This window comes from Sparus aurata, chromosome 22 (assembly GCF_900880675.1).
Source record: "Sparus aurata chromosome 22, fSpaAur1.1, whole genome shotgun sequence".
Classification (NCBI taxonomy): domain Eukaryota; kingdom Metazoa; phylum Chordata; class Actinopteri; order Spariformes; family Sparidae; genus Sparus; species Sparus aurata.
Window position 1 is genome coordinate 27,192,701 of NC_044208.1, and position 24,236 is coordinate 27,216,936.

Genomic DNA, 24,236 nt, shown 5'->3' on the forward strand with positions numbered 1-24,236 from the left:
TCTTGTTTATTCCTTGTGTGGCAGTGGCCTTTTAAGCATCCATCTCCATTGCTCCCTCCCCTTCCCCTCCTTCTCCTAAGCCCGTTCTCGCCCCATGATAAAGGATTGGAAACAGATAACAGAGGAGGTAGTGCAGCACCGGCCTCTCCACGGCTTTGTGGCCAAATGACTGAAAGGAGATGGATTGTGGCTCTGCCGCCAAATTTTGCTCCCATGGCCTGAGTCACTGCTTTGTTTTGTCTGGAGCTCAATGTCCTTGGAGCGGCGGGTGGAACTACTGGCAAGACTCGGTCAAGGGAGCTGGTCAATGGTGGAGGAGGAAGAGTCGGGGAGGAGAAGAATGGAGAGGGTAGAGTGGAGGTGAATTGAAGAGAGGGAGGGCATTAATTACAGGTTGACACATTCAATAGAGGGCTGAAGTCAAACCACCTGCCGGGGGGAATTGGAAAACAGCGACTGCAGAGTAGCATTCCAATATTGAGCCCCAGTTGCAGCGGTAAAGACTCTCGGCCCCAGAATGTGCGATCTATCTACTACTGTGTCTTTGTGTGCGCATCCACATGGTTCGGAGACCAAGAGACAGAGGGGAATAAAGATTAATGTGATTGTTGGCTTAAATAGTATTCATGGATTGGAGGCAGAGTTTTTTGTCATCACCTGCGCGCCTCACTCCACCGTTTCGCTGGGCTACTGAAAGCGGTTTTGGGTTGATGTTTGCTTGACAGACCTGGATGGAACCTCCAGAGAGAACATGCAATCCTGGCTTCATCTTGGCATCATCAGCTTAATGACCTGAGCGACAGTTAACGTGATCAAAATGCGAAGCTCGGTTTAAGCAGCGGGGTTCTCATCATCGGTAAAAGGCAACGGATTTGAAAGTGTGATCGTGAGCAGCAAGGAGCTGCTGGGTGACGAGCATATGGATTCAAATTTAAGTGTTTTGTTTTGGGGAAAAAGCAACTATTGAGTAGCTCAAGCCACAGTATCGTCCATTATCTGCCACTATCTGTGCCTCAGGTTGTACTGGCGGTCCGGTGTGAAGTGAAGGTTTGGAAAAATCCCAAAAAATGTATGATCAGACAACGAGCACTCACTGGGGACACTAATCCATTATGGTCATTCACCCTCCATTGAAACGAACGACTTCCGATCTCCATTAATCCGACAATGTGTGAAATTGTTCATGCAGCATTAGCAAGGTGTCGTGCCCCGACAGAACGCCAGGGAGGCTTTAATGTTTTCTCGGCTTGGATTTGACAAGTCTCTGGAGCTCAAATCAAAGGATGAACACCATTCTTCCCAAAAGATATTTTCTCATTTGGGACTTGGATGACGGTGAGGTCACTTTCAAAACACCAGAGACCAAACGCTGCAGCGGGCGGGGTTAAGATCTGTCGCCTGTCCAGTCCAGAAAAGAGAATTGACGGAATTTCTTTGCTGTGTTTGCTCAAGTGATTGCAACGCACGTTAGACCCGACCTTAGCTCTATATTTCAGACTGTATAATTGAATTCCTGCCTACATTATACCAACACCCAACCTAAGTCTCACTCACAGTCAACTTATCAAAGGTGTTTAAATAAAAACCTTGACCTCCCACCGCGTGAAATAATGCCGAAGTCGGTGGTGCAGACAGGCGAAGCTCGGCGAAAAGGTGGATTCTGACTCCCTTTGATGACTGACCATTAGCCATGTGCTGATTGCTTCCGTGAAAGAATGGCAGACCGGTGCACTTAACAGTGGTCCCTTGCAGGTTGCCACATATGTAAAAGCTACGTGTCAACTCTAATCACTTCATCAAGGTCAGCGTTGATGATGGCAGGCGTTGGCTTAAGCGGAGTTGTTTGGTGAGAGAAACAGGGCCACGGCGAGCGCAGCTTTAAGTGTCACTGTGGAATGGAAGTCCTTGGCTCAGAGGGAGGCGGCTGGGTAAACTTTTGAAAAGTACAAACTTGATTTGATTTTTTTTTTTCTTCCCTTTCCTGCATCACACTTGAGCCTGTGCGCCATATGTGTGTGCGTGGAGAGAGTGTGCAGCAGGCGTGGGAGGCTCGCTGAGGTGAGCGTTCACTGTATGTATTCCTGTTCATCATTAAGTGGGGAGGTACGTTTGGGAGTTAATCAACAACATAGGGGTCTTTAGTGTAGCCAGTGTTGGAGACAATATGTCCGCCACAGACGTTGATTGCTATGATGTGGGGTTGCCATGCCAACGGCAGGCACAGCTGGTCGAGCTTCGGAGAAGACAATGAAGCTGTGTTTTCGGCGGGCAGTCATCGGATTCAGACAAAGAGAAAGTCACCGAGCGAGCGGCAAAGGTCGTCGGGCATGTTTATTCACAGTTTGATTTTGATCTCAAATAACTGGGTCCGTATTGTCAGCTTGATTGCGTTGTTTGTTTTCCCCCCTCGGCGAGGAAGAGCCATTAAGGTGCATCTCCTTTTTGGGTTCAAGTACTTTTCTATTTGATGTTGTCGATATCAAAGGGAAGATTAGCCCGCTTTCATACAAGACACCGATTCCTTTTTGAGCATCCATCCGTCCGGCTTTTTTTTTTTTTTATCCATATACTCTTCAAAGGCAACACCCACAACTTGTTTTATAAATAGAGTCTACCTGTAATCGAAACACACAGCCGGCACGTCAGAGGAACGGATGATTTGATGAGGCCGGCTCCACAATTAGTTGCTGTCAGCTTCTATTTAAAATGCAGTTACTGTGAGGGGAAAACTATATGCAGAGGTGGCGCCTTAATTGTCATTTCCCACATTTACCAACGTGCTGCTTGAGCCAGCTGAGAAGCAGAGAGGCGTTATGGAGCTTTCTTTATCTACCATCAAGCAAATATAGTGCTGGAGCCGGTTCGTACGTGTTGCAAAGGTGGGAGAGACTCTGACAGATAGTCAATCCATCTTGACTTATTACATTCTGTCCACAACTAGTCTGAGGCAAACAAACCGAACTAGCAAAATCCATTTGCTGCTGTGGTCTGCTGACATTTCGTGAAAAAATAACTCTGCAACACTATCCCGCCTCACTGGAAGAGCACGCTCTTTATTCAGACAGCGTGTTTCAACATAGCTTTTTCATACAAGTACCCATTCTATACTATACAGCGGGTGAAGGACTGCGCGGTGGCTGAATCCTTAAAGAACAACACACTCAACGATAACACCAACATCTACAGTAACAAATCACACAATCAGAGAATAAAATCACATGAATCAGGACAGAAAGGTATAATTTGGAGTTTTCTTTTAAACAAAGTTTGGTGTTCCTCACAAAGTGCATGATGAGAACCCTTGACTTCTTCAAAATATTTTCTCTCTCATGAAACGTTTAGAAGTCAGGTATTGTCACGTGTTGAATTGTGCAATGTTTATATCCATGTTTGCTTCCTTTCAGGATGTAAATGTGACATATAATGTTTCTTTTGCACATTAACATGCAACCCCAGTACAGTAAAAGTAAGGTAATAAGGCCCTATTGACATCTACGTATTAACAACAGCATCATAAATACATTTATTGTTAGATTAAAAGCACTTAGATGATTTAGAGCGTTAATATTAAATTATAACACACTGAGTTTAATTAGTGTCATTGTGAAACCTTTAGTTAGCGTTTGTGTTGCTTTCTGAAGATTAATAAATACTTTATTTTTCGTTAATTAGCAGGTAACTATGCTTTTTTTCGGCAAACGCGAGAACAATAACTTATTAATGTTATAACATCCTGTACAATGTGTTTATGACGCTGCTATTAGTGCTCATGTCGTCTAAAAAGCATATTATGCTCATAAAGACCTTAATACCAATTAAATTACAGTTCAACGAGGACGGTAATATAAAGTGCCACCGGGTACCTTTTTAAAAAACTGCTAGAATTAAATGCCAAAGGTGTCTAAACTCTGTGTCTGAGATCATAAATCCACCAAGCCTCTTTCCATTTTCTAAGGAATTTAACACAACCCTTCCTCCGCCACACGCTGACTTCATTATTACCGATAAAATATAACGTCGCGGGACGTTTTACCCGTAATTATGTGGAGTGTTTTGTCGAGTGTCCTCACTTTTACTGCATCTCCAGTGTTTGACGTTCATATCTCACGGCTAACTTTCAATTTCACCCACGATTTGGCGAGTACATCCTCTTTGACGTCACCAGGTGAAAAGGACAACGCACAACCGATTTTTTGTAATTCATTGTTTGTGCAATTTTTTAAACTTTTCTCGCTCAGCGGACCAAAACAAGGCAAGTTTATGAAAAGTTCAGAATGAGTAAATGCGACCAACTGGGGTTTGAGTCATAAAGGCCTTGGGATAAGATCAGTAGCTGAGGTTTGCTGTGTGTGTGTGTGTGTGTGTGTGTGTGTGTGTGTGTGTGTGTGTGAGGGCCTTTCAGTTATAGTAGAGAGAAGAAGGGGAGATAGAGAGAGAGAGACAGACAGAGACAGACTGGGAGAGGAGAGTGAGGAGGAGGAGGAGGAGAGGAGTTCTGGGCTCTCTCCGCGAAGCCTTGGCAAAGGCAGACAGGCTGCACTATCCTCTGGGGAAGATTCAATTATAAATGATGCTTCCACTCGGAGCCATCTTGGAATCCCTTATTCTTTCGGAGATCTTCTTCACCTAATCCTCAGCAGGGTTTGGTGTGGCCTGCCTCTGAAGTGATATGCCTCACACACATTGTGTGTCATGCATTATGAATGATGCGAAGGAGACACTCATGTCCTAATTTCGCTGAGAGCAGTGTGAACATCAACACTGGAGCCGACAGAATGCTAATTTTTCGCCAAAGAAAAGGAGCGCGTTGGAGTCGGGTTTTTAACGGAGCTTTAGAGCGCGAGTGTCCCGACTATTTACCATCAATTTGAGTGTGTTTACGCTATCACGATCTGATTGCTCTCATCCTTCGCTGCCCGTCTCCGTCTGTCTGTCTGTCTGTCTCTCCTTCTTTTATCCAGCATCCTCCTGCGTCTCTCCCACCTCTTACCTTCCCTCTTTTCATCTCCCCGCGACGCCTCTCTTCCTCTTTCTAAAAATTCTACTGGTGGCGGCGTGCAGCATTAAAGCCAGCAGACAGGTCCTCTTTGTAGCCTAGAGGGCTGCGTGGATCTCAGCTGCAAACACCCCCCCCCCTTCTCTCTCCACCTCCTCTCCCTCCCTCCCTCCTTCTGAAATCCTCTTCAGACCCCCTTCCCTCTTCCTCATCCTCCTCCTTTTCCAACCAGAAAGAATAGGAGCTGACATCTCCAGAGAACCGAGAAAAAAAATCATTTAAAGCCCTTCCTCTCTGTCCGCTTGCCGCTACAACAGAGAAGAGTGTCAGTAATGCAGCAGCAGGAGGAGGAGGAGGAGGAGGAGAGGGGGAGAAAGAGAGGAGAGGGCGGGTGGGTGAGACTTACTATCCGAGTTTCACAGTAATGAGGGGAGAGTTGTTATGGCTCACCTTCTGCTGTTCGAGTCTCTGTGTGTACGTGTGGGGATCTTCACTTCTGTGTACTCACATTTGCGCCTTGTCGCGTGAAGTGGAGGGGGGGGGGGGATACACGACTGCTTCGTTAACCGCCGTCTGTGAGTCCATCTCCCTCTTCCTCTGTAGCTGATCTGAGGACGGTTTGACACGCCTGCGTGTACAGAGGACCGGCGCGTCTTCCCTGTTGCTTTGAGAGGGTTCACATGACTCTGTTCTCCACGTCTGTCCTCCTTCCTCCTGCAGAAGAGTGACTCCTCCACCACTCTCCCCCCCCCTCCCCTCCCCACGCTCCACATCTCCCCCAGCTTCTGCGTGAGCAACACGATGCAGATGGCAAATCAAGCTGTTCGTCACGGAAATATGTCAAGTTTGTCCCCCGCCAATGAAGGGTGACAAGAAAGATAAGAACTTTTTGATTGAGCCGTCTCGCCGCGCGTTTGCGTTGTCAGATGCCGTTGCCCCTACAGTGTGTTTTTCAACCAAATTGCATACATTACGTGCAAGCTGTAAGGGGAAAAGCCGGCTGCTGTGGAAGACGTAGAGTTTAATGATCGTTTAACGGTCGGCTGGTTCAACATGCTTGCAGGTTTGTCCGAGGAATCGAGCGAGGGGTACGTCTTATGGAGTGGTGAGGGGGGGGAAAGGGTTGACAGGTAGCCCTTGGGACAAACGTGGCCTCACAGGGAGTTTGGTAGCCGGCACAACTTCATCCAGAGCTCAGGTCCAATTAATCTGAGTGTGTGTGCAGGATCCAAAATAAGTCTCATTAGATGCTGCGGTGTGAACAGTTTTCTGAACATGAATGACACATGAAATATCAACACTTTTCATTATAATTAAAGAAAAACCACATCTGGTGAGCTGTGAGTTGTTAGTCAAATAACAAGATCTTTATTAGAGGAAAAATATTGCAAACATCTTGTGATAACACAATTCAACAGCAGAACAAACTACAGCCTCCAACAAAGTTGAACAAACACTTTACAACTCAAAAAATGAATATTGCATATGGTTTATTGCAGAATATGTGTGTTAGACTGCATTAGCTGAAGCCAGGTGTATCTGATGAACTGGCAGCTGCGTGTTTAGAAGGTTTCAACTAAAGCGGTTAGTTGATTAATTGATGAGTAGATCGACAAATTAAGTGGCAACCAATGTATCAATCGATGAATGGTTTCAGGCGTTTATCAAGCAAGAAAGCAAAGCGCCAGCCGCTTTCAGCTTTTCTCAACCTTAAAATATTAAAGTTTCGAGGCGTCAGTTAGGAAAAACACGCAGTTTGAAGACATCCCTTAAAAATTGAAATAAGCCCTTTTTCTCCCTTTTCTTGACTTGACTTTCTTGATTTGTAATCTATAAATAAACAAATGAATCAATAGTGAAAATGCTCGTTGGCTGCAGCTCCCTGCTCGCTTCCTGTCACCTGCCCTCCATCCGCACCAATAACCAACTCCCAACAAAAGCCGTCAGCACCAAATCTCACTGCAGCAGAACGGCCTTAGCTTCTCTTGGCATCGTTGGGCGACTGTAGCACAAATACAACCGCTGTAGTATTTGACTGCTCAATCCCAGCGAGTGGAGCTGCTGCCCAGCGGCTCAGACTTCATCATCCTGGCTACTGGTGCCGCTGTGCTTCCAGAGCAGCAGCAGAAGCTGCCGGAGCCTCCGCCTCGCTTTGTTGCGTTTGCTAGTGGGCTCTGGCTCATAAAGTTAGAATATGACTCTGACAAAATGTTATACAATGTGGAGTAACCCGTACAATCCTCTGTACGCACAGTGTCGACAGGGAAATAACTTTCTTTGCTATAATCGCGGGCTGTGTTGTTTTATCTCCTGGTGGCTTTGACAGGCGATCTTTACGTTTACACTTCAATGTTTTTCAGACCCGATGATGAATAATTACAAGTTTAATTGGGCTGAAAATATAAGTAAGCGAAATGGTAATTTAAGTTAAAACCTAGCCGTGACACCAGCAGCTCAATCAGAACTGTATTTTATTTTGCACATATATCATAATCCAGCTGTGGCTGTCTGCGGAGTCCTCTCCGCGTTTCACTCTCTACGCTCCGTCCATTCCGTCTGTGTTTTTTTTCCCGCCGCTTTTCCTGCCACTTCTATTACCCCTGGTTTTTGGCGCGTGAATCCATATAGTGTGATAATGCTACAGCTTATTATAACGGGGAAACAGACAGTGTAAATCATTCAAGGCTGGCTGTTTTCTTTACATAGCCATTCTTCACGACACACTGCCCTTCATCAATCATGTTCCGCATTTTGTTCGGTGTCGCTGGTGAGAGATGGGACACGCCGCCGCCGCCATGTGTGCTGACAATGAGGAGACAGGCGTACACGAGAATGTGCATACGATATAGGAAGACATCAAAAGTCCAACAGCAGACATGCACGCACAAATGCATCTCTAGTTTTTTTTTTGTTTTCTTTTTAAGCTGTTTGCTGTAAACTTGCTCCTGGCGGCTGATTTAGGATGGAGCGAGCGAGAGAGGGAGCATTCAATCATCTCTGGTCCCTCGCTCTACCCCGGAGGGGAGAGGCAACAGTTGGAAATATGAATTATGAAATGATAAGAGGTTGTAAAATGGAGATAAATCCCGGTGATTACACAGCTCAGTATCTCCCAATTCGATTCCTCCGCCAATGATTCCTTATTGTAGTTGTGTGAAGGACAGCAAGCCTAATAATTCCCCCTGTATGAAGCGCGGCAGGGGAAGGCATTGTGATGATAGAGTTCCTCTGAACGTGATTGAGGAGGCAATTACATTTTGCATCTCACTTTCAGGATTTTGTTTTTTGTTTTTTTTTTCCAAGACTGCTCTTTCTTTTCCTCATTCTCCGATGGCAGAAAATTTCGACCACATCAAACCTTGTTTGTCTTCTTTTCCCATCCCCTGGGGCGCCGAGCGCTGCAGAAAGCCCAAGAGATAACAAGGGGAAAGACATAAAAGCACATAAACAACACACACCAAGGAGAAAGAGGAAGTCGTGTGTGTGTGTGTGTGTGTGTGTGTGCGCACAGACTCATACATGTCTATGTAGATGCACGTGTGTGTGTGTGTGCATGCATACATACACAGAGAGTTGAGAGCGTTTACCCGCTGCAGCTCTGTGCCTCGCGGGTAGCTGGCAGTGGCGCCTTTTTCTGTGCGGCTGCCCGTAAACACATGCACGCACACAGGTACAGGTACATGCACACACACATGCACACACACATCCAACTTGACCGCCGCCTCCCTGCAGCCTTTGCAGTCAGACGGACACCGACGGTCTTTTACTGTAGATCCTCTCGCAGCCGCCTCTAAACAGAGACTTTCATCACAGCGTGGTGTGAAGTCTGAATACAACCAATTACCCAGTTATAACAGACGTGCACCGTGGCATCCGCTCTGCTCTCTTTGCTTTTTTATAGATAGCATTGTTGCCGGCTGCAGCTTCTATATATGTGTGTGTGTGTGTCGGAGACAGGCAGGCAGAAGAGTGTGCAAACATGCCCCGTAAATGATATACAGTCAAGGTTTTCCTTTGCAGTGAATATATATTTACCTGTTCTCACTGGCCACCTGTCAAATTCACACTGGAAACAAACAGAGCGGCGTATCACCCAAGTAACTGAGGAACTGTAAGCTGACGTTAGCGAGATAGCTTAGTTAGCCGTACATGTAGCGGTCCAGACCGGGAGCTGGGAGCACCAGGGTGGTGTTGGTAGTGTGCACCACCAGTACACGAGCTTCGGACCTGGATGGGCTGAGGCTAGCTGGTTAGCATGCTAACACAATATATAGACGTCATGATGTCAGACTGTTAATTCTTTATATGCTGTTGATAGTTTTAGTCATTTTTGATTTAATAAATGAAACAAACAAACAGTGAAACAACTATTCAATGCATTTTAAGTCACTGTAAATTCACCACTTATAAATGACGGTTACTATGAAGTATATATTTTTTCGCTGTAGACCGAGCTGGCTTCGATTGGGGATCTTGCTCGCTCCGTCCAGATTTTCCCCGCTGGTCAAGTTCACAGAAACTGGTGACCTTCCATCAATTCTGTCTCTGCATGAAAAATCCCTCCTCTTTATTTCCCCTTTCTTCTTCTTTTCTCTACTTGGGAAATGTCACGTGTGGAGCCTGAAGGACAGGACATAGTTCTGAGCTGCAGACAGGTGTCCTGACCTTCTGTCTGCACTCCCACGCCTCGGGGGACCTCTGTGAAATAGAGGCCAAGGCTTTGACCTAGTCTCTCATCCACAGTTTGTCTCTAAACGGAGGGCACACTGCAGATGCAATGAATCACAACGCTGGAGAGTAATGCATCAACGAGGAGCTTTTATTTCCAAAAAGCGAGCGCCGTGGATTTTTTTTTAAGGTATTTTATTTTGTTTTACCGCGAACTATCAAAAGAATTCTCCGAAGAAAATCGTTGGTCATCATTTTCTTCGAGGGTTTCCTATCTCCAATGCCTTCACTCAGAAATCAATGGAGCACCCTTATGCTACAATTAGATTTCAAATGGCCTCCCTCCAATACCCACTGGCCATGGCAAGATTGCATTATACAAAGATGGAGATGAAAGTCCCCTCTGATCCACCAGAATAACATCTTGTGCTGTAATCTGTTTGTAGATTTGATTCCTTTGATGATATTTTCCCTGTAGTTGGCTTTTCACCAGGGCAACACGGCTGTGAGAGGCGTGCGCGCTTCAGTTCTGCCGTTTTCTGGCAGGAAGGTTTCAGACTTGTAAGCGGCGGCGCTAAAGCCGTCGGCGCCGGGTCAGAACCGCGATAGCAGATGAAGGGTCCGAAGCGACTACAAAAAGAAACTGACGCAGGAATGGTTGGGAAATATTGAGCTTCTACGACTCCCACTGCCATTTATTCATGAAGCACGTAACAAATCGGACTGCTTTCACCTCGTCGCTTTAATGTGTTTGACTGAGATTGACGTCCGGCTCTTTGCCGCGTTCTTATCAAGCAAATCAAGAGGGAGAAAAGTGTTCAGGCCCGTCACTGTGGCGCAGAGTCATTTTCTTTAAAGGTTGTCTTATTAATGAACCCAGTTATTTTCCAGACAATGAATGACATTCTTTTTTGTTTCATGGCGCTCTCGCACTTTTAATTACATGCGCATTTTTAAAAGGTTTTTGCCGAAGTGCTAATGTGAGAGCTTCTCGCCAAATTAAAGTGAAAGCAATAGGCACGTGTTGATTTTATTTATTCTAATGAAGAAAAAGCCGTAGCCGCTTCCTCCTTTTTTTTTAAAACTGGGTAAAGATCCTTGAAAAGAACATTGTTTATTAATAGTTTTGGGGCCAGGTTAATGCCCAAGGAGGTGTTAGCTGAAGTAATTGAAAGTGTGCCTGCTAAAATATGCCGGAAAAAGTTAAAATATGCCATTGCTTACCCTCACTTTCATCTCATTAGTCTCCTTGCAAAATCGCTGTAATTTTATTATATGCTGGCGCTCTTTAGATCCACACTCGAGTGTAAAGGCTGATTTGCTCTGCAGTCAAGTTACTCGGGTGAAACTCTTGACCTTCGGAGTTTATTCTGGCTGCCGCGTTTCTCCGTTGCCCTCACAGTTGCTAACCATTCGTTCAATTCTATTCCTCCGCTGAAATCTTCAGATCAGAAATGATCCCCCCTACTCGATGGTTTGTGCACACAGTGAACGCATGAATTGATATGCAGCGGACTTTCCACGCCGCGTGTGGAAATGCAGCTGGTACAGTCTGGGCCCAGCAGGTTGTTAGGGAAATGTGCAACATTTCGGCGATCTCGGGTTCTCTCTCTTCTCTGTACTTGTGCAGATAATCACCCACTTGTGTGATTGTGTGTGTGATTGTGTGTGCGAATGCGTCGCGGTTTGAGTGTTTGTGTGCATGCGCACGTGTTTGCACACTTGAGCGTCACGATGTGCATTTGTGCCTCCATCAGCCAGCCTGCGTATGCGTGTGTGTGCGTGTGCGTCAGACGGGGTGCGTGTGGCTGCCTGTGTGTGTTTCATGCCGAACATTGTCTTCTTGAAACACTAAGCAAATCTCCTCAATGTGATAATTGGCTCCCCGGGTTGCTTGTATCTTTGCTGCTCATCATCGTCATCCCCTCCAGAAAAAAACAGAGAGCGCGGTGTGTGTGTGTGTGTGTGTGTGTGCGTGTGCGTGTGTTAGATGAGATAGGCAAAGTTTGCTCGTTTGCAGGGGGAAACTGATCCCAAGTCTGCCTGAACTCTTTTGGCAAGCAGAAACTTTGAGGCAATGAGACAGCGGGGCCAGATCCGGTGCAACCGGGCTGCGGGCTGCTATCTGCTGTCTCCGTGGCATCGGGGGCCTCGTTGTGAGCCAGACGCGATGCCATGGAGGAAATGAGCTATTTGAGGCAGGTGATACATGATGCAAACGGCAGCTTCGGTTGTTGCAATGTCATTGAGAGCAATAGAGAGGTTTTATTATTTCTTCCAGGGGACAAAAAATGAAATCTCAAAGGGGAGCGTCTGTGTTAAACCAGCCATGTTCGGTTATTAGTTATGAGAAGAGGAGCAGTTGTTCGAGGCTCGGGATGCTTCAGTCGTTTAGATATTTTTCATGTCACATACAACCTTAGCCGGTGGTTTGCATCGTTGGCACCGGCGTCGTGTGAATTGCGGACCTGTTTGTGCGCCCGAAGGCAAATAGAGACACTCATCTAGTCGATGGACTCCCTCTCTCTCTCCTTCTCTTACTCCCTCTCATCCATATGTTCGCGCGGTCCCCGGGGTATTATGGACCACAGAGCAGATTGTTGGCCGCTTCATAGGGGAAACAGTGAGACAGCTGGGCACCCATCACAAGGCCAAACAGATGTTCAGGTGACTTGCAGAGGAAGTGAATGGAAAAGAGTGGAGCGGCAGAGGGAGGGAGGTGATGTGGAAGAAAGGGATGGCAGAAAGATGAATATATTGATGTAAAAACCCAGGGACTTCATTACCAATCCACTGTCAGCCACCGAGGTGGGCCAAACGCCCTCCGCTATCCCGCGGCCACAGGAGTCTGTTTCGGCTCCCGTATTGATTCGCCCACAAGTCTGTCTGCTGTAGGTCTAATGCCTTTGATCTCTTGATTATCTCGGCCTAAATGTGGACGAGATGACTAAGCGGCTCAAGGATTCAGTGCTTTAATTCTGATGCACCTTGGGGACTATTCAGAAGTCGGAATTGAACCCAACCCTGCAACCAAATCATGAAACTTGGCTCTCGTTTTTTTCCATGTGTTGAGGAATAAAAATGAAGAAGCCCCACAAACAACTTTCGCAGATTTCGTGGCTTGGGGCCAAGCTTGATCCAATCAGAGCCTCTAATCTGACACAAATCTGCATAGTGGCTGATGTAATAACAGAAAATTTCATTCTGGGGAGCATCTCGAGCTCCAGTGGTCCCGCCGCCTTTTTTTCCACACTGCATTTGTCAAATTAAACTCGACGAAGGTTCTTCGATTTTTTATTTTTTTTTTTTTTTCCCCCTCTCCTTCTCTCCTTTCTTGTGCCAGCCTTTGTTCTTTGGTTGCAGGTCTCATATATAATACATGAGGATTGGGAGAGTTATCCGGTTCTGGTCATACTGGCTGTTATTCCCTGGAAACGTGCTATATTTAAGAGCTGGATAGGTCATAGATGGTACCAGGGGAGCCGCTGACTTCTGCCCAAAGGGTGGTGGTGGCTGAATACCATTAAACACCTAAAATAGAACTTGACACAATTACATTGTAGCAGTGGCAGGGTAGCTGTAAAGGACTTACAGCAGATTTGGCTCTTAATGGAGGCAGTTATGTCAGGAAAAGTGTCTCGCTGGTGACGACGGCGTGCTCCCTCGGGTCTAGTTACAGTGTGTTTGTACATCACAGAATTGGATTTCACCCACTGTCGTTTTACCTGTCTCTGTTTCTCCAAGAATAAATCTAATTGCTTCCCCCCTTTGTTTACTCCTTGTGTCTCTACAGCTGGCACCACATACATCTTCGGTAAAGGAGGAGGTCTGATCACATACACCTGGCCCAACAACGAGAGGCCGAGCACACGGACGGACCGGCTGGCGGTGGGCTTCAGCACCACCATCAAGGACGGCATCCTGGTCCGTATCGACAGCGCCCCGCGCCTGGGAGACTACATCATGCTCCACATCGTAAGTCCTGATATTGTCATTTCAGAATCCAGCGGTACTTAACAGCTTGACACCCCACTCGCTCCGCTGAATACATTTATTTAATTAGCATGCGGCTAAACATCTGCTTGAGCTCATTAGGAGCTGTTTTCTTGGCTATTTCAGCGCCTATATATGTGTTTCTGGCGTTACAACCGCGAGCGGAGCGAGAGCCAAGAAGATGACCACAAACAAACCTCTGAATCATTCCTCAAGGTTTACTTATTGCAGTCTTCAGGCCAAATTCAGCCCAAACTGAATTATACAAACGGTGCAGATCCATAAAAGAAAAAAAAAAAAAAGAAAGATAGCTCACTCCACCGGCTCAAAGTCTCTGCTCGCCATCCTCCTCCAGAATAACCCAACCTCACCACCATTCCAACCAACTCCCAGCTTGAATAATGAATACGGCTCACCATGCATATGCAGTGTGTTCCCACATGTCGGACAAACCCTGGAGGGGGAGCTGGAATTCTTGGCCGGTCGACTGTGTATCCGCGCTGCATCTTAATCGTCTCGCTTTGCGACCTTGTGTTTGACTCGTTTACATAAGCATTAAGTATTTACATAATCATCAAGAGCAGCTCGATGAATGCGGAGCGCCAAGCCAGTGAGATGGAGATGTGTCGAGGCGGCGCTGGTGGTTGCGCCAGGGTGCGTGGAAGGGGGGGGAGGAGGAGGGAGTCGCTGCTGACGACGCGTGGGAAAACGGGAAAAAAAAAAGATGTGATGATGATGATGAGGAGGAGCTACAGTCGCGAAAGCAGATTGAAAGTCTTTTTCTTCTTAAAGAGCTCCCCTCATCTCCTGAGTGCCGGCCATGTGGTGCAGAAAAGCAGCCATCTGCTCGGCGAAGACGAGGGCCAACAACGTGCAGTTTTGGAGCTGCAGTACAGTAGAGTGATAAAGTCACCGCCGCTCGCTCGCATGAGCGCGCAGGTGAAAGAGGAAAAGCAGAGTGGCGTGGATCGAGGAGGAAATTATAAAGATATACAGTAGCTTTGCGAGGAAACGCCTCCCTGCCTTCCCTAACCAACTGGGTAATTGCAGGAGCCCCTAAAGGAAGGAGGAGGGATGCATTTTTAATTCTGCTTTTTCAGATATCACAGCACAGCTAGCCAAGCAGGGTATCTCGTATGATTTGGCTGCGAGTCGCTGGGCGGCGGATGTCTTCATTCCTCCAGTCTCACAGCGTTAATGAATTTATTATTAGAAAAAAGCAACTGGAGATTTCGCCAATTCATTTACAGAAGCAGCGTGTTCTGAGCACAGTTTGTGTGTGTGTGTGTGTGTGTGTGTGTGTGTGTGTGTGTGTGTGTGCTGCGTGGGGTAACACAGCACTGCTAATATTTCAAATGATTCATTGACAGCCGAGGGTGTGCAAACAAAGTGGGTTTCGTTTAATATTAACAGTGATTATACCCTTAAACCGCACGATATTTGGCAAAAACACAAAACAGCACACACGACTGCGTGACTCCCTTTATTTCTCCCCACAGCAGCGCAGCAACACACGCCAAATGAAGTAAGCTGGACTTTTTTTTCCGCCACAGGTGAACTGTGAATAATTAATCAGACCTTGTGCGGATGTGTAGCTGTTAAAACTTCTTCGGTTCGGTTACATCTCGAGGAAAATAAACCACTGCTTGACCTCCCGTCTAATGTTTGTTGTTGTTATCCGGATAGCACATTATCATTTTGCCCCACATTAGACTATATTACTCTTCAGTTCTGGAGTTCTGGGAATACGGGTAATTTGCAGCTAAAACAACGTTGCCGTCTGCCGTTTAATGCTTTTTAAATTAGCAGATATGCTAGACTTCCCCGAAATGCCATTAGATAACAACTCCTAATGACAGGCGTCAGGTCGTCGCTATCAGCGCTTTGCGTTTAGTAATTATTCTCGGGGAAAAGGTTAAAGGTGTTACGCCTGTCCATTCTGGATATATGTCTAAGCAAAAGGTCTCATCAGGCCCAGGGCCATCACCTTGGCCTTTGCAATTATTAGGTCACGACTTGAGAATCGGCACAAGTCAAGATTTATTAGGCACGCTTTGACGTCCGTGTGAGCTAAACGTATGACGTGGCTGAGTCGACAAGGAAAAGGAAAAATAACCTCCGCAGATTTTTTTCGTTGCATACTGATCCGTTTTAATCAAGCTCCAGCAGGAGAACAGGGATGCCTTTGACTGGCCTTGACTTAGCCTTAAGTGTCTAACGCTCGCAGTTTAGTCTGACAGAGGAAAAAAAAAATGGGCGTACATGGCATTTTCTTAAACATGCAGAGCCCAGAGCGCAGAGGGAAAACAGACATTTTGAGGCGAGACCTAATCACTGTCTCCCTCTCTCTCTCTCTCCCTTCTTGCTTTCTTCATTATCTCCTTTTCCCTCCTCGCCGTGATTAGCTTACGGCTTGTTTGGCAATCATGAATTAAAATGCTGATTGTAGTGTTTACATTCTAACTGCTAAGAACAACTGCATGCTCGGTTTGAAATCTGAGGGGCAATTTGGGGTAATTTGCGGAGGTGAGCGCGACATTTTGTCATCGCCGCTGTTTTGTTTTTTTTTTCTTTTCTTTTCCGTCGACGACTTTCGTTTGACGTCCGGGTTCTAATGTGGGGCGTGAAGCAGAAGGGGATCTCTGTCAGGTGACATCTGAACGACGTGCGAAGATACAAAAACCTAAAGAAATATCAAAGATTGTTGCACAACGGCTGTTTAGTGCAAGGTGAGCCTGTGGCAGTCCTGCAGTGATTAGTAGAAATGTGTGTCGGTGTGTGTACGTGGGGGTGTGTACTACATGTTAAAGCGCACGTGTGTGTGTGTGTGTGTGTGTGTGTGTGTGTGTGTGTGTGTGTGTGTAAGCTTGAATCCATGACAGAATGACTCTAAGCCTCGGGTTAGATGTGCCGGTCGTGACTCAAACAGTCTCTCACCAGGGACTGCACATGACTGCAGGTGAAGATTAACTAAAGACACACATACGAACACACACACACACACACACACACACACACACACACAACAATTACACACTTAAAGCCCTAAAAACATCGTGGTAACCTTATTACAGTGATGAATGTGCTGGTGACAGTACATTTGATTAAAGGTTGAAGTGTCAACCTTTTCATTTTAATCTCAAGTGTCTGGGAGAACCTGAAGGTAAATAAAGGATCACGTCCGCGCAGATAATACATGAGCCAATATTTATCCCATTCATGGGAGCTTCAGCGCACCGAAGTAGTAAAATTCATAATGGTCTTCAGAGGAGGACACAACAGCAGCACAGTGTGTGCAGCAGCCAGCACATCTATTCAAGTTTTCCATGTCTGCCGGCTCTTTTGTTTTCCAATTAAAAGCGTAAATCACAGCAAGACACCTGACGAGAAAAAAACACCCTCTCTGTTAACAGGTAACTTAAAAATATGTCGCACTCCGTGCGAAGTCATTACGATGACAACTCCAGTTGTCAGTTAACAGATTAAAGTGACGTTTGAGCTCCCGAAAGCTGAGCGGCTTTTATGTGAACTATAAACCTCTCCTGGTGTAATTTCTAGTTTATTGTTTGAACCAATCTGAAGTTACGGTAGAGAGGTGTTCAAAAGCTTCACTCAGTAACCGGATTTCGTAGTTGCATTTTTGCGGCTTGGAGTTCAACGCGGAAATACATCCGCTTCTTTGAGAAAATTACAAGTCGGTCTTCATTAAACTTCCCCAGTCAGATGCACAGATGCTCCAGATGTCTTAAGCTCAAACGCATTTCTTCGTCTGATCCCAGCCGGCACGTGTGAAACACACATATTCGCACTTTCACCGCCGTCCCTGGAGAGATTTTAAATCTTCACCCCTCTCTCGGAAAATCACACATTTGACAACCAATCAGACGTTTTCTAATGGAGACGACGGCACGCGGAATTCCATTACCCACTCGAGTTTCCCCCCCTCATGCTAATTCGCGGGGCTGTATAATTGAAAACCCTCGTGCAGACACTCAGACACAAGTTGGGGAATGAGATGAACGTCGGCGGACGGTGGAGTGCTGCATCGGGGCGGACCGCGCCGTATTCATTTTCACATCGGCCCCCGCGTACGGTACGCGCACGCACGCTAATGCATGTATAGTTCGATGAATTAATGCAGGAGTACAGATGCATAATTCATTCAGCTCTTCACTCACTCCTGTCTTTCCCCATCCATCCATCAGCTTCGTCTCTGTCTCTATGTGTTTATGTCTAACACTGTCTGTTTCCCCGTCTCCCCTCCCTCTCCCTCTCCCGCCCTTCTCCCCTTGACAGACCTAATATAAGATGTTTGATGTGTACCTGTGTGCATCGGCGCGTATACGGCCGGCGATGTATTGCTTCTATCAAGTTAGCCTTCCTCGGCAGGGAAAGATAGATATTTTCGCGGTTACGGCTCATGGCCTCTGATAACATTACGGCTTCTTATTTGTATTTCCTTACCTCCCACATTTGATTCCCCCCACAGAAATAAAAAGCGGCGAAAAATACTGCTCGCAGCTGTTTTCACAACCAGTTGAATGCAGAACATGCGGCCGGCATTATTATTACGACTTCGCTGATAAATATGTCTTCCTCTGAAGCCGAACAGCAGAGTCCTGGTTTTTTTTTATTTATTTTTTTTATCTCCACAGACTTCCCGTGTGATTATTTTACCTTCACACTGTTTCTTTAACCCAATAAACAACTAAATGTTATCATTAAAAGATAAAAACCGAATTATTGGCCCTGCGTCTTCCCCCGGGAGCGACACTGTTGACATAATGACTTTTCACAGTAGGCTGAACTTCACAGGCACACTAGCTACCAGATGGTGCACGTGTGTGCGGGGTTAACCTTTACATGCTACAGTAGGTGCTTACATAAGAAGCTGTGAAACACTATACGACCATCGTGGATCATTTATGTGTGTTTTGTGTTTGGTCGGTGAGTTGAGGAACGCCCCCATTTTAAAGTTCTTTTTCCAAAACGACATACCAAAATTAAAAGCAAGACAGCTCCCACATAGTTTGAGACTCAGGGATGTGCTTGGTACCATTGGAAAGGTAACACCCTCAAGTTTTTTCTAGAAGTGTAAGTGTGATTCTATGACATACTGACACAGAGTTGCAGAGGTTGGAACACAGGTTTTGGTTTCCGCCCAATTCAAATGTCAATAAACTGACTAAGATATAAGGGTTCAGGTTGAAGTCAAAAGACAAAAAAATTTATTTTTCACAATTATTTTTCTAAAGGCATGTCTGTGCGTTTTGCTTGGGTCCTTTTTTTCCAAGAGCGCCTACTGAGTTTCAAATGCTGATAACTTGAGAACCCCTTTACCTAGAAACATAATCTTGGTCTCAAATAAAAGCTAAGACCCTGAGGGTTTCTTGCTTGTTCGACACTTGTAGCTAGTTTTGGGTAAAATGACATGGATATTCCCATTCTATGGACTCTTGGCGAACTATGAAAAAAAAATTGTGGCATGACGTTGTAGCTGTGGAAAAAGGGAACACTCCGAAGGTATGTAGGCATTCTTGCTTCTTGCGGTAGAGGGCTCTTTCTAATGTCGTGTCATGGTGAGTTTAGAAGGCTATTACATGGTCTGGAAATAACTTTTTTCCTTTGTGTTTGGGCTTAAAATAATCACGCAGTCTCAGCTTTCAAACAGCGAGTATATACTGTTAAAATCTGATGCTTAAAACTATTAGCAAAAAAACTATTCGTTTTTACAAAGGGTGTTCATTAAGTGAAGGGTGTTCCTATGTTGGAACGGTGTTCCTTAAGGGGTTAAGAACCAGGCGACGCAGAATTAGCCTGACAGTTGACCAGATTAACCTGTGAGGGTCTCCTTCGCTCTCTCGATGCCAAATGTAGACTTTAATCCGTCGCCCTCTCTGACGGACTTCATCACGAAAAACACTTCGACATGAAGCGATGTGAAATCAGAGTCGAGTTCTCGTTCAGGGTCACAGCTTTGTTCACGCCGGCTCTCTGTCGAAGCTCTTGAATAGAACAGATCGTTAATGTTAACGGGAACACCTGGGCTTTAACACCTTCTGTGACACGTCTAAGTGTCTGCTCTAAAAATAAAAAGAAAAGGCTTATTGCACTCATGTTTTATGATTCCCATCTAAAATTAGCTAAAATGCTAAACCAAGGCCTGGGAGAGAGAGAGACTTGATCAGGCACATCTGGCTCATTCCTCCAGATCTGCTTGATTAGAGGAGAATTAAATGAAACCAGTCCAGTTTATCAAGATAGGAGCGTCTCTACAGCAGCTCCTGCGATGGAGTCGTCCTAAGAGGCAATACAGTAAGAGGCAACGCATAAATACATTTCACAGAACATCAAAATAATCTTCACGATCTTAATTTTAGATTTTTTTTTTTTTGGTTTTCTGAACTGAAATTCTTACATGTTGCACCCGAGACTCTCTCAATACAGCAGGGTGACGAGATCTGCTAATAATGCAGGAGCTGCCTCGGGTGATATCATACTTTATACTGATACGCAGTGAACCCGGGGCACTTAACAGAAGATCCTTCTGTTGTTTTTTCATCTCAGTAAGCCTTTGACAGCGTTACAAGATGAAGTTTTATATACCATAAAAGAAAAAGATGGTCGTAAAGTAGAAAGCAAAGTAACCCCTCGAAAATGGATATTGAGTAAATTGAATATTACAGAAAAAATGTTCCGTCCTCCGGTATTAAAACTATTCTGATGTTCCTGAGTTGACAGAACAGTCGGCGACGGCGGCGGAGAGTTTGGAGCTCGTGGTCGTTAATAATTGACAACCAGGACGAGCGCATTCGCTTCGACAATGAAACACAGATAAAAAAAAAAACATGCACGGACACACTTAAATGCACATTACACCGAAAGCCTTTTTGCGCGCTCCTCTTATCTCCAAAACAGCGCACGCATGGATGCACAAAAACATATGTAACACAAGCCCTCAGACGCTTTTCTCTCTCCTTCCCCGGCGCCTGCACACACCCGCCCACAGGCCTCCCTTCTCACTTATTCTCTCGCTGCCGTGTACATATAATAAACACGAGAACACACACACACACACCTCTACAGGCTATTTCAACAAACGCTCGCACCACGGTACACTGGCACCGACACTCCAAACATGATACAAGGGCCTCTTCAGGGACATCTGCCTGTCAGTCATCCATGTCATCCACAGGAACAGTTTATATAGCAGACCCTCCGACACACATGCACACACACACACTCACACACATGCATGCACCACTGCCGCCCGAGTAATAACCGCTCGCACAGGACAAACAAAGCAACATTATTACAACGCACCCCTGTGGTCCGCGGCCTTAGCCCTGGCTTCAGCTATGTATATTTCATGGATTAAGATGAAAAATTCAATGAGAAACAACAAACAGCGAGCCCTCCCCTCTCTCCTTACTTTGCTCTCTGACAGCCAGCCCCTCGGGGGGGATGCTCGCGTTTTCACAGCTTCATGGTAGGACACGAATCCCATTCTCACAGTGATGAAGAGACAGGAGGAGAAGATGAAAGAGACGGAGAGGGTAGAGCGCTGTGTACATCCAAAAGTAGAACAAATACATGAGGCTGAATGAAAAAGAGAGGGGTAACCCAAAAAAAAAAAAAAAAGAATAGGAAGAGGTTCCCACCTCAAAGGTTCCCAAAGGAGGTGGAGGAGGGGAGGGAGGGGGGGAGATAGAGAGATGTGGGTATTTTATAATTCAGAGCAGGATCAGAGACAAACTTGGCTCAGATAGGTCTCAGCACATTGGCTGTGAATTCCAAATTATGTGTTGCCTTTCCGTCTCACCCCTCCTCTCCTCTCCTCTCCTCCTCCCTCACCTCAACACTCCCCATCAACCTTCCCCCCCTTATCTCTCTCTCTCTCTTTCTTTCTCTCTTTTCTTTTCTTGCCACAGCACCATTGTTCCCTCACTGAAGGCTAGATTGGGTGCTAGTACCCGGTCAGTCAGCTGCAGTGCAAAAAAACCCCAAAACATCTCTACTGAAACAACTAGAAGAGCTAACGGTTAGACTCACAGGTGGTTGTACTCGGAGCTAGTGTTTGCAGAGATAGACTTTCACTAGTTAAAAATCCTCTTAAAAGAATGAAAACAGAAGGTTGCAATATATATTTTAACACAGAAATGTCAGAATTCAAGGCCTTAGAATGAACGATAACTCACACCACGGTAAAGAATGTGAATGTGACCATTTTTATGTCATCAGAAAGGTGAATATGTGTTGATGCAAGTTACTGAAAACAACATATCCACGTAATATGTTTACACCAAACAGCCACAGAATTACAGGACTCACTAACTCAATAACATCGATCGTGCAACGCGATGCAGTCCAACAGCTTCAAAGCTGTCGTCTTTATGTGGTACGAGCAGAATTAGAAAGCGAAGCGCTTTGGAGGTATTTGCTGCACCGTCAATAACTTTGTTCGCTGCTCACGGAGTCGACACTCCCTCCAACACCGAGCCAAACCTAATCCTATGTAGTGGCTCGCTAGCTAGCTTTGGAGTCTGATATTTTGGAGGTAGAAGCAAAGCAGAAAATCAGAAAACCTTAGAAAAAGACATTAGATAAGAGTGGATGTAGAAGAAACAGGCGTAGAAGAACCGTTTGTCTTGCCAATATGTTAATTATTCATGTTTTCATTTCATTTCTTGCTGACCTCCATGAGAAGAAGGAGACGACCCTTACGTCTGTTATCTTAATACGGTACGTGACTATGGACAGCAGCCATTTAGCTTAGCTTAGACAGGAAGATCTGGAAAATTGTGATTTATTTAGGGGGAAATGCAATAATGACTCGGTCTGCGGTCAGATGTAGTGACTGTAGTTCGTGTGTCTTACCCTACAGTGAGATTTAATTGTGTTAGAGAAGCTCATAAAACAGCAACTAGCTGCTAGGAAAGTGTCTGGGGCCATGTCCACATGTACCAAAGCGATCTTTTTTCCCCCGTCTTCCTCGGCATCGTTTCAAGAATATTTGTGTCCAAGCGGATCCATTGGAAACGACTCAACACGCTGTAGTTTATATTCCAGGCCTACAGGTGGCGCTTGAAATTCACCAAAAACGGAGAAGAAGAGACCAAACATGTGGATAAAAGCTTGCGCTGTATAGACAGACAGTAGAAGGAGAACACAACAAGAAGAAGACAAAAATGGCTAGTCGGTTGTCCACAATCCTTCTTTGCTCAGCGTAGTGACAGAGGAGCATTATATTTTGCCCTAGTAACCCTGATAGGCTCCATATGTTCTGCAGCACTGAACACAAGCATGTAGTCCGCCGTTGTTGTTGTTGTTGTTGTTGAGACCTTGTGGGGTTAAGAAGTCGAAGGCTAGAGGTCGAGGGGTGGGGCGATGGCGCCATCGATACGCAAAGTATGCAGATTCGCTGTCCACACGAGAACGCAAGGGCGGCGTTCCACCCTGAGACCAGGTTTCAAAAAAGTGCGTTTACAGGATCTACGTGGACGATCGGCCAAAACGATGGAAAACGTGCGTTTACACACATAAGCGTTTCCATGTGGATGGCCCCTGGATTTCGACTTTCTATACCTTCTCTGTCGACTCCAGAACACCTGTAGTCTTCTTGCATCAGTCCCTCTCCCGACTGATTTGCAGTGGAACCTGCTAAAACCACACAACGGAGCATTATTGTGATCAGTGCATTCGGTCGGCGGGAGGAGGCGACTTTCCCCAAAACTGGTCCAAACCGCACATAACTCTCGCTTTAAGTGGCTGCACTTTCTCAGCTATAGACAGATGCTCTCTGAGATCAAAGCGCCTCCACTTCAGTCGGCAGCGTTTTATAATTTCCTCTATTTACCCTGCTCCAGACGCCACGCTATGTGTGCCTGAGTGATGAGCGGTACAGCTTGTGACGAGCACCTAATGAAAGATCAGAAGGATTTGAAATCGATTGAGGTGTATCTCGCACACAAGGCGAGGTGCAATCTCAGCTCCAAAGACACTCCTAAATCCTCCCGCAAGGCTCCAGGCTACCTCCGTTACAGCCACTCTGCCGCCTCTCACCTGCACCGCCACGGGGACAAAGAGGCAGATAGGAAGACAGAGATGGAGCGAGGGAGTAAAGCCAAACATAAAATACGAAATGTAAAAAAAAAAAAACGAGTTCACATTTTAGCAAATTGACTCCCTTTCGGATTATCGACAAGAAGTAGAAGGAGGAGGGTGGGGAGTGAGATGAATTGCGGTCCTGCTCAAGTGATAAACGTCAACATTAGAAAATAAATCTAGCGGAAAGAAGCAAAAAAAAAAAAAAAAAAGAAAAATCTTCTGCCTTCAATATCAGCGACGGCGTGGCAGATCGGCTCGCTCGCAAACACACACACGTGCACGCACACACAGATGTACACACTGCAAAATGTATTCGCGGAGGATTAAGCGAGAAGTTGTTTTTTTTTTTTTTTTTCCTCCCTTTCGCTGATAAAGAAAGACGGGGATCAAATTTGAGTGCGAAGCTCCTTCACAGATGAAGTGAGAATGTGAAAGTGAGCACCTGTGCATTTTACCGAGTGTGAGTTTGTGT

General features: G+C 45.8%; 1 protein-coding gene across 14 annotated transcripts in view; it reads left to right on the top strand.

Moving 5' to 3' along the window:
* Nucleotides 1-24,236, top strand: part of nrxn3b (neurexin 3b) — a 292,901-nt gene that overhangs the window by 202,911 nt on the left and 65,754 nt on the right. For all 14 annotated transcript variants that reach the window (XM_030404632.1, XM_030404631.1, XM_030404635.1 and 11 more), the window contains one exon: nt 13,458-13,639. In XM_030404632.1, coding sequence (XP_030260492.1) covers nt 13,458-13,639 — 182 coding nt within the window. The remainder of the gene's footprint in view (nt 1-13,457; nt 13,640-24,236) is intronic.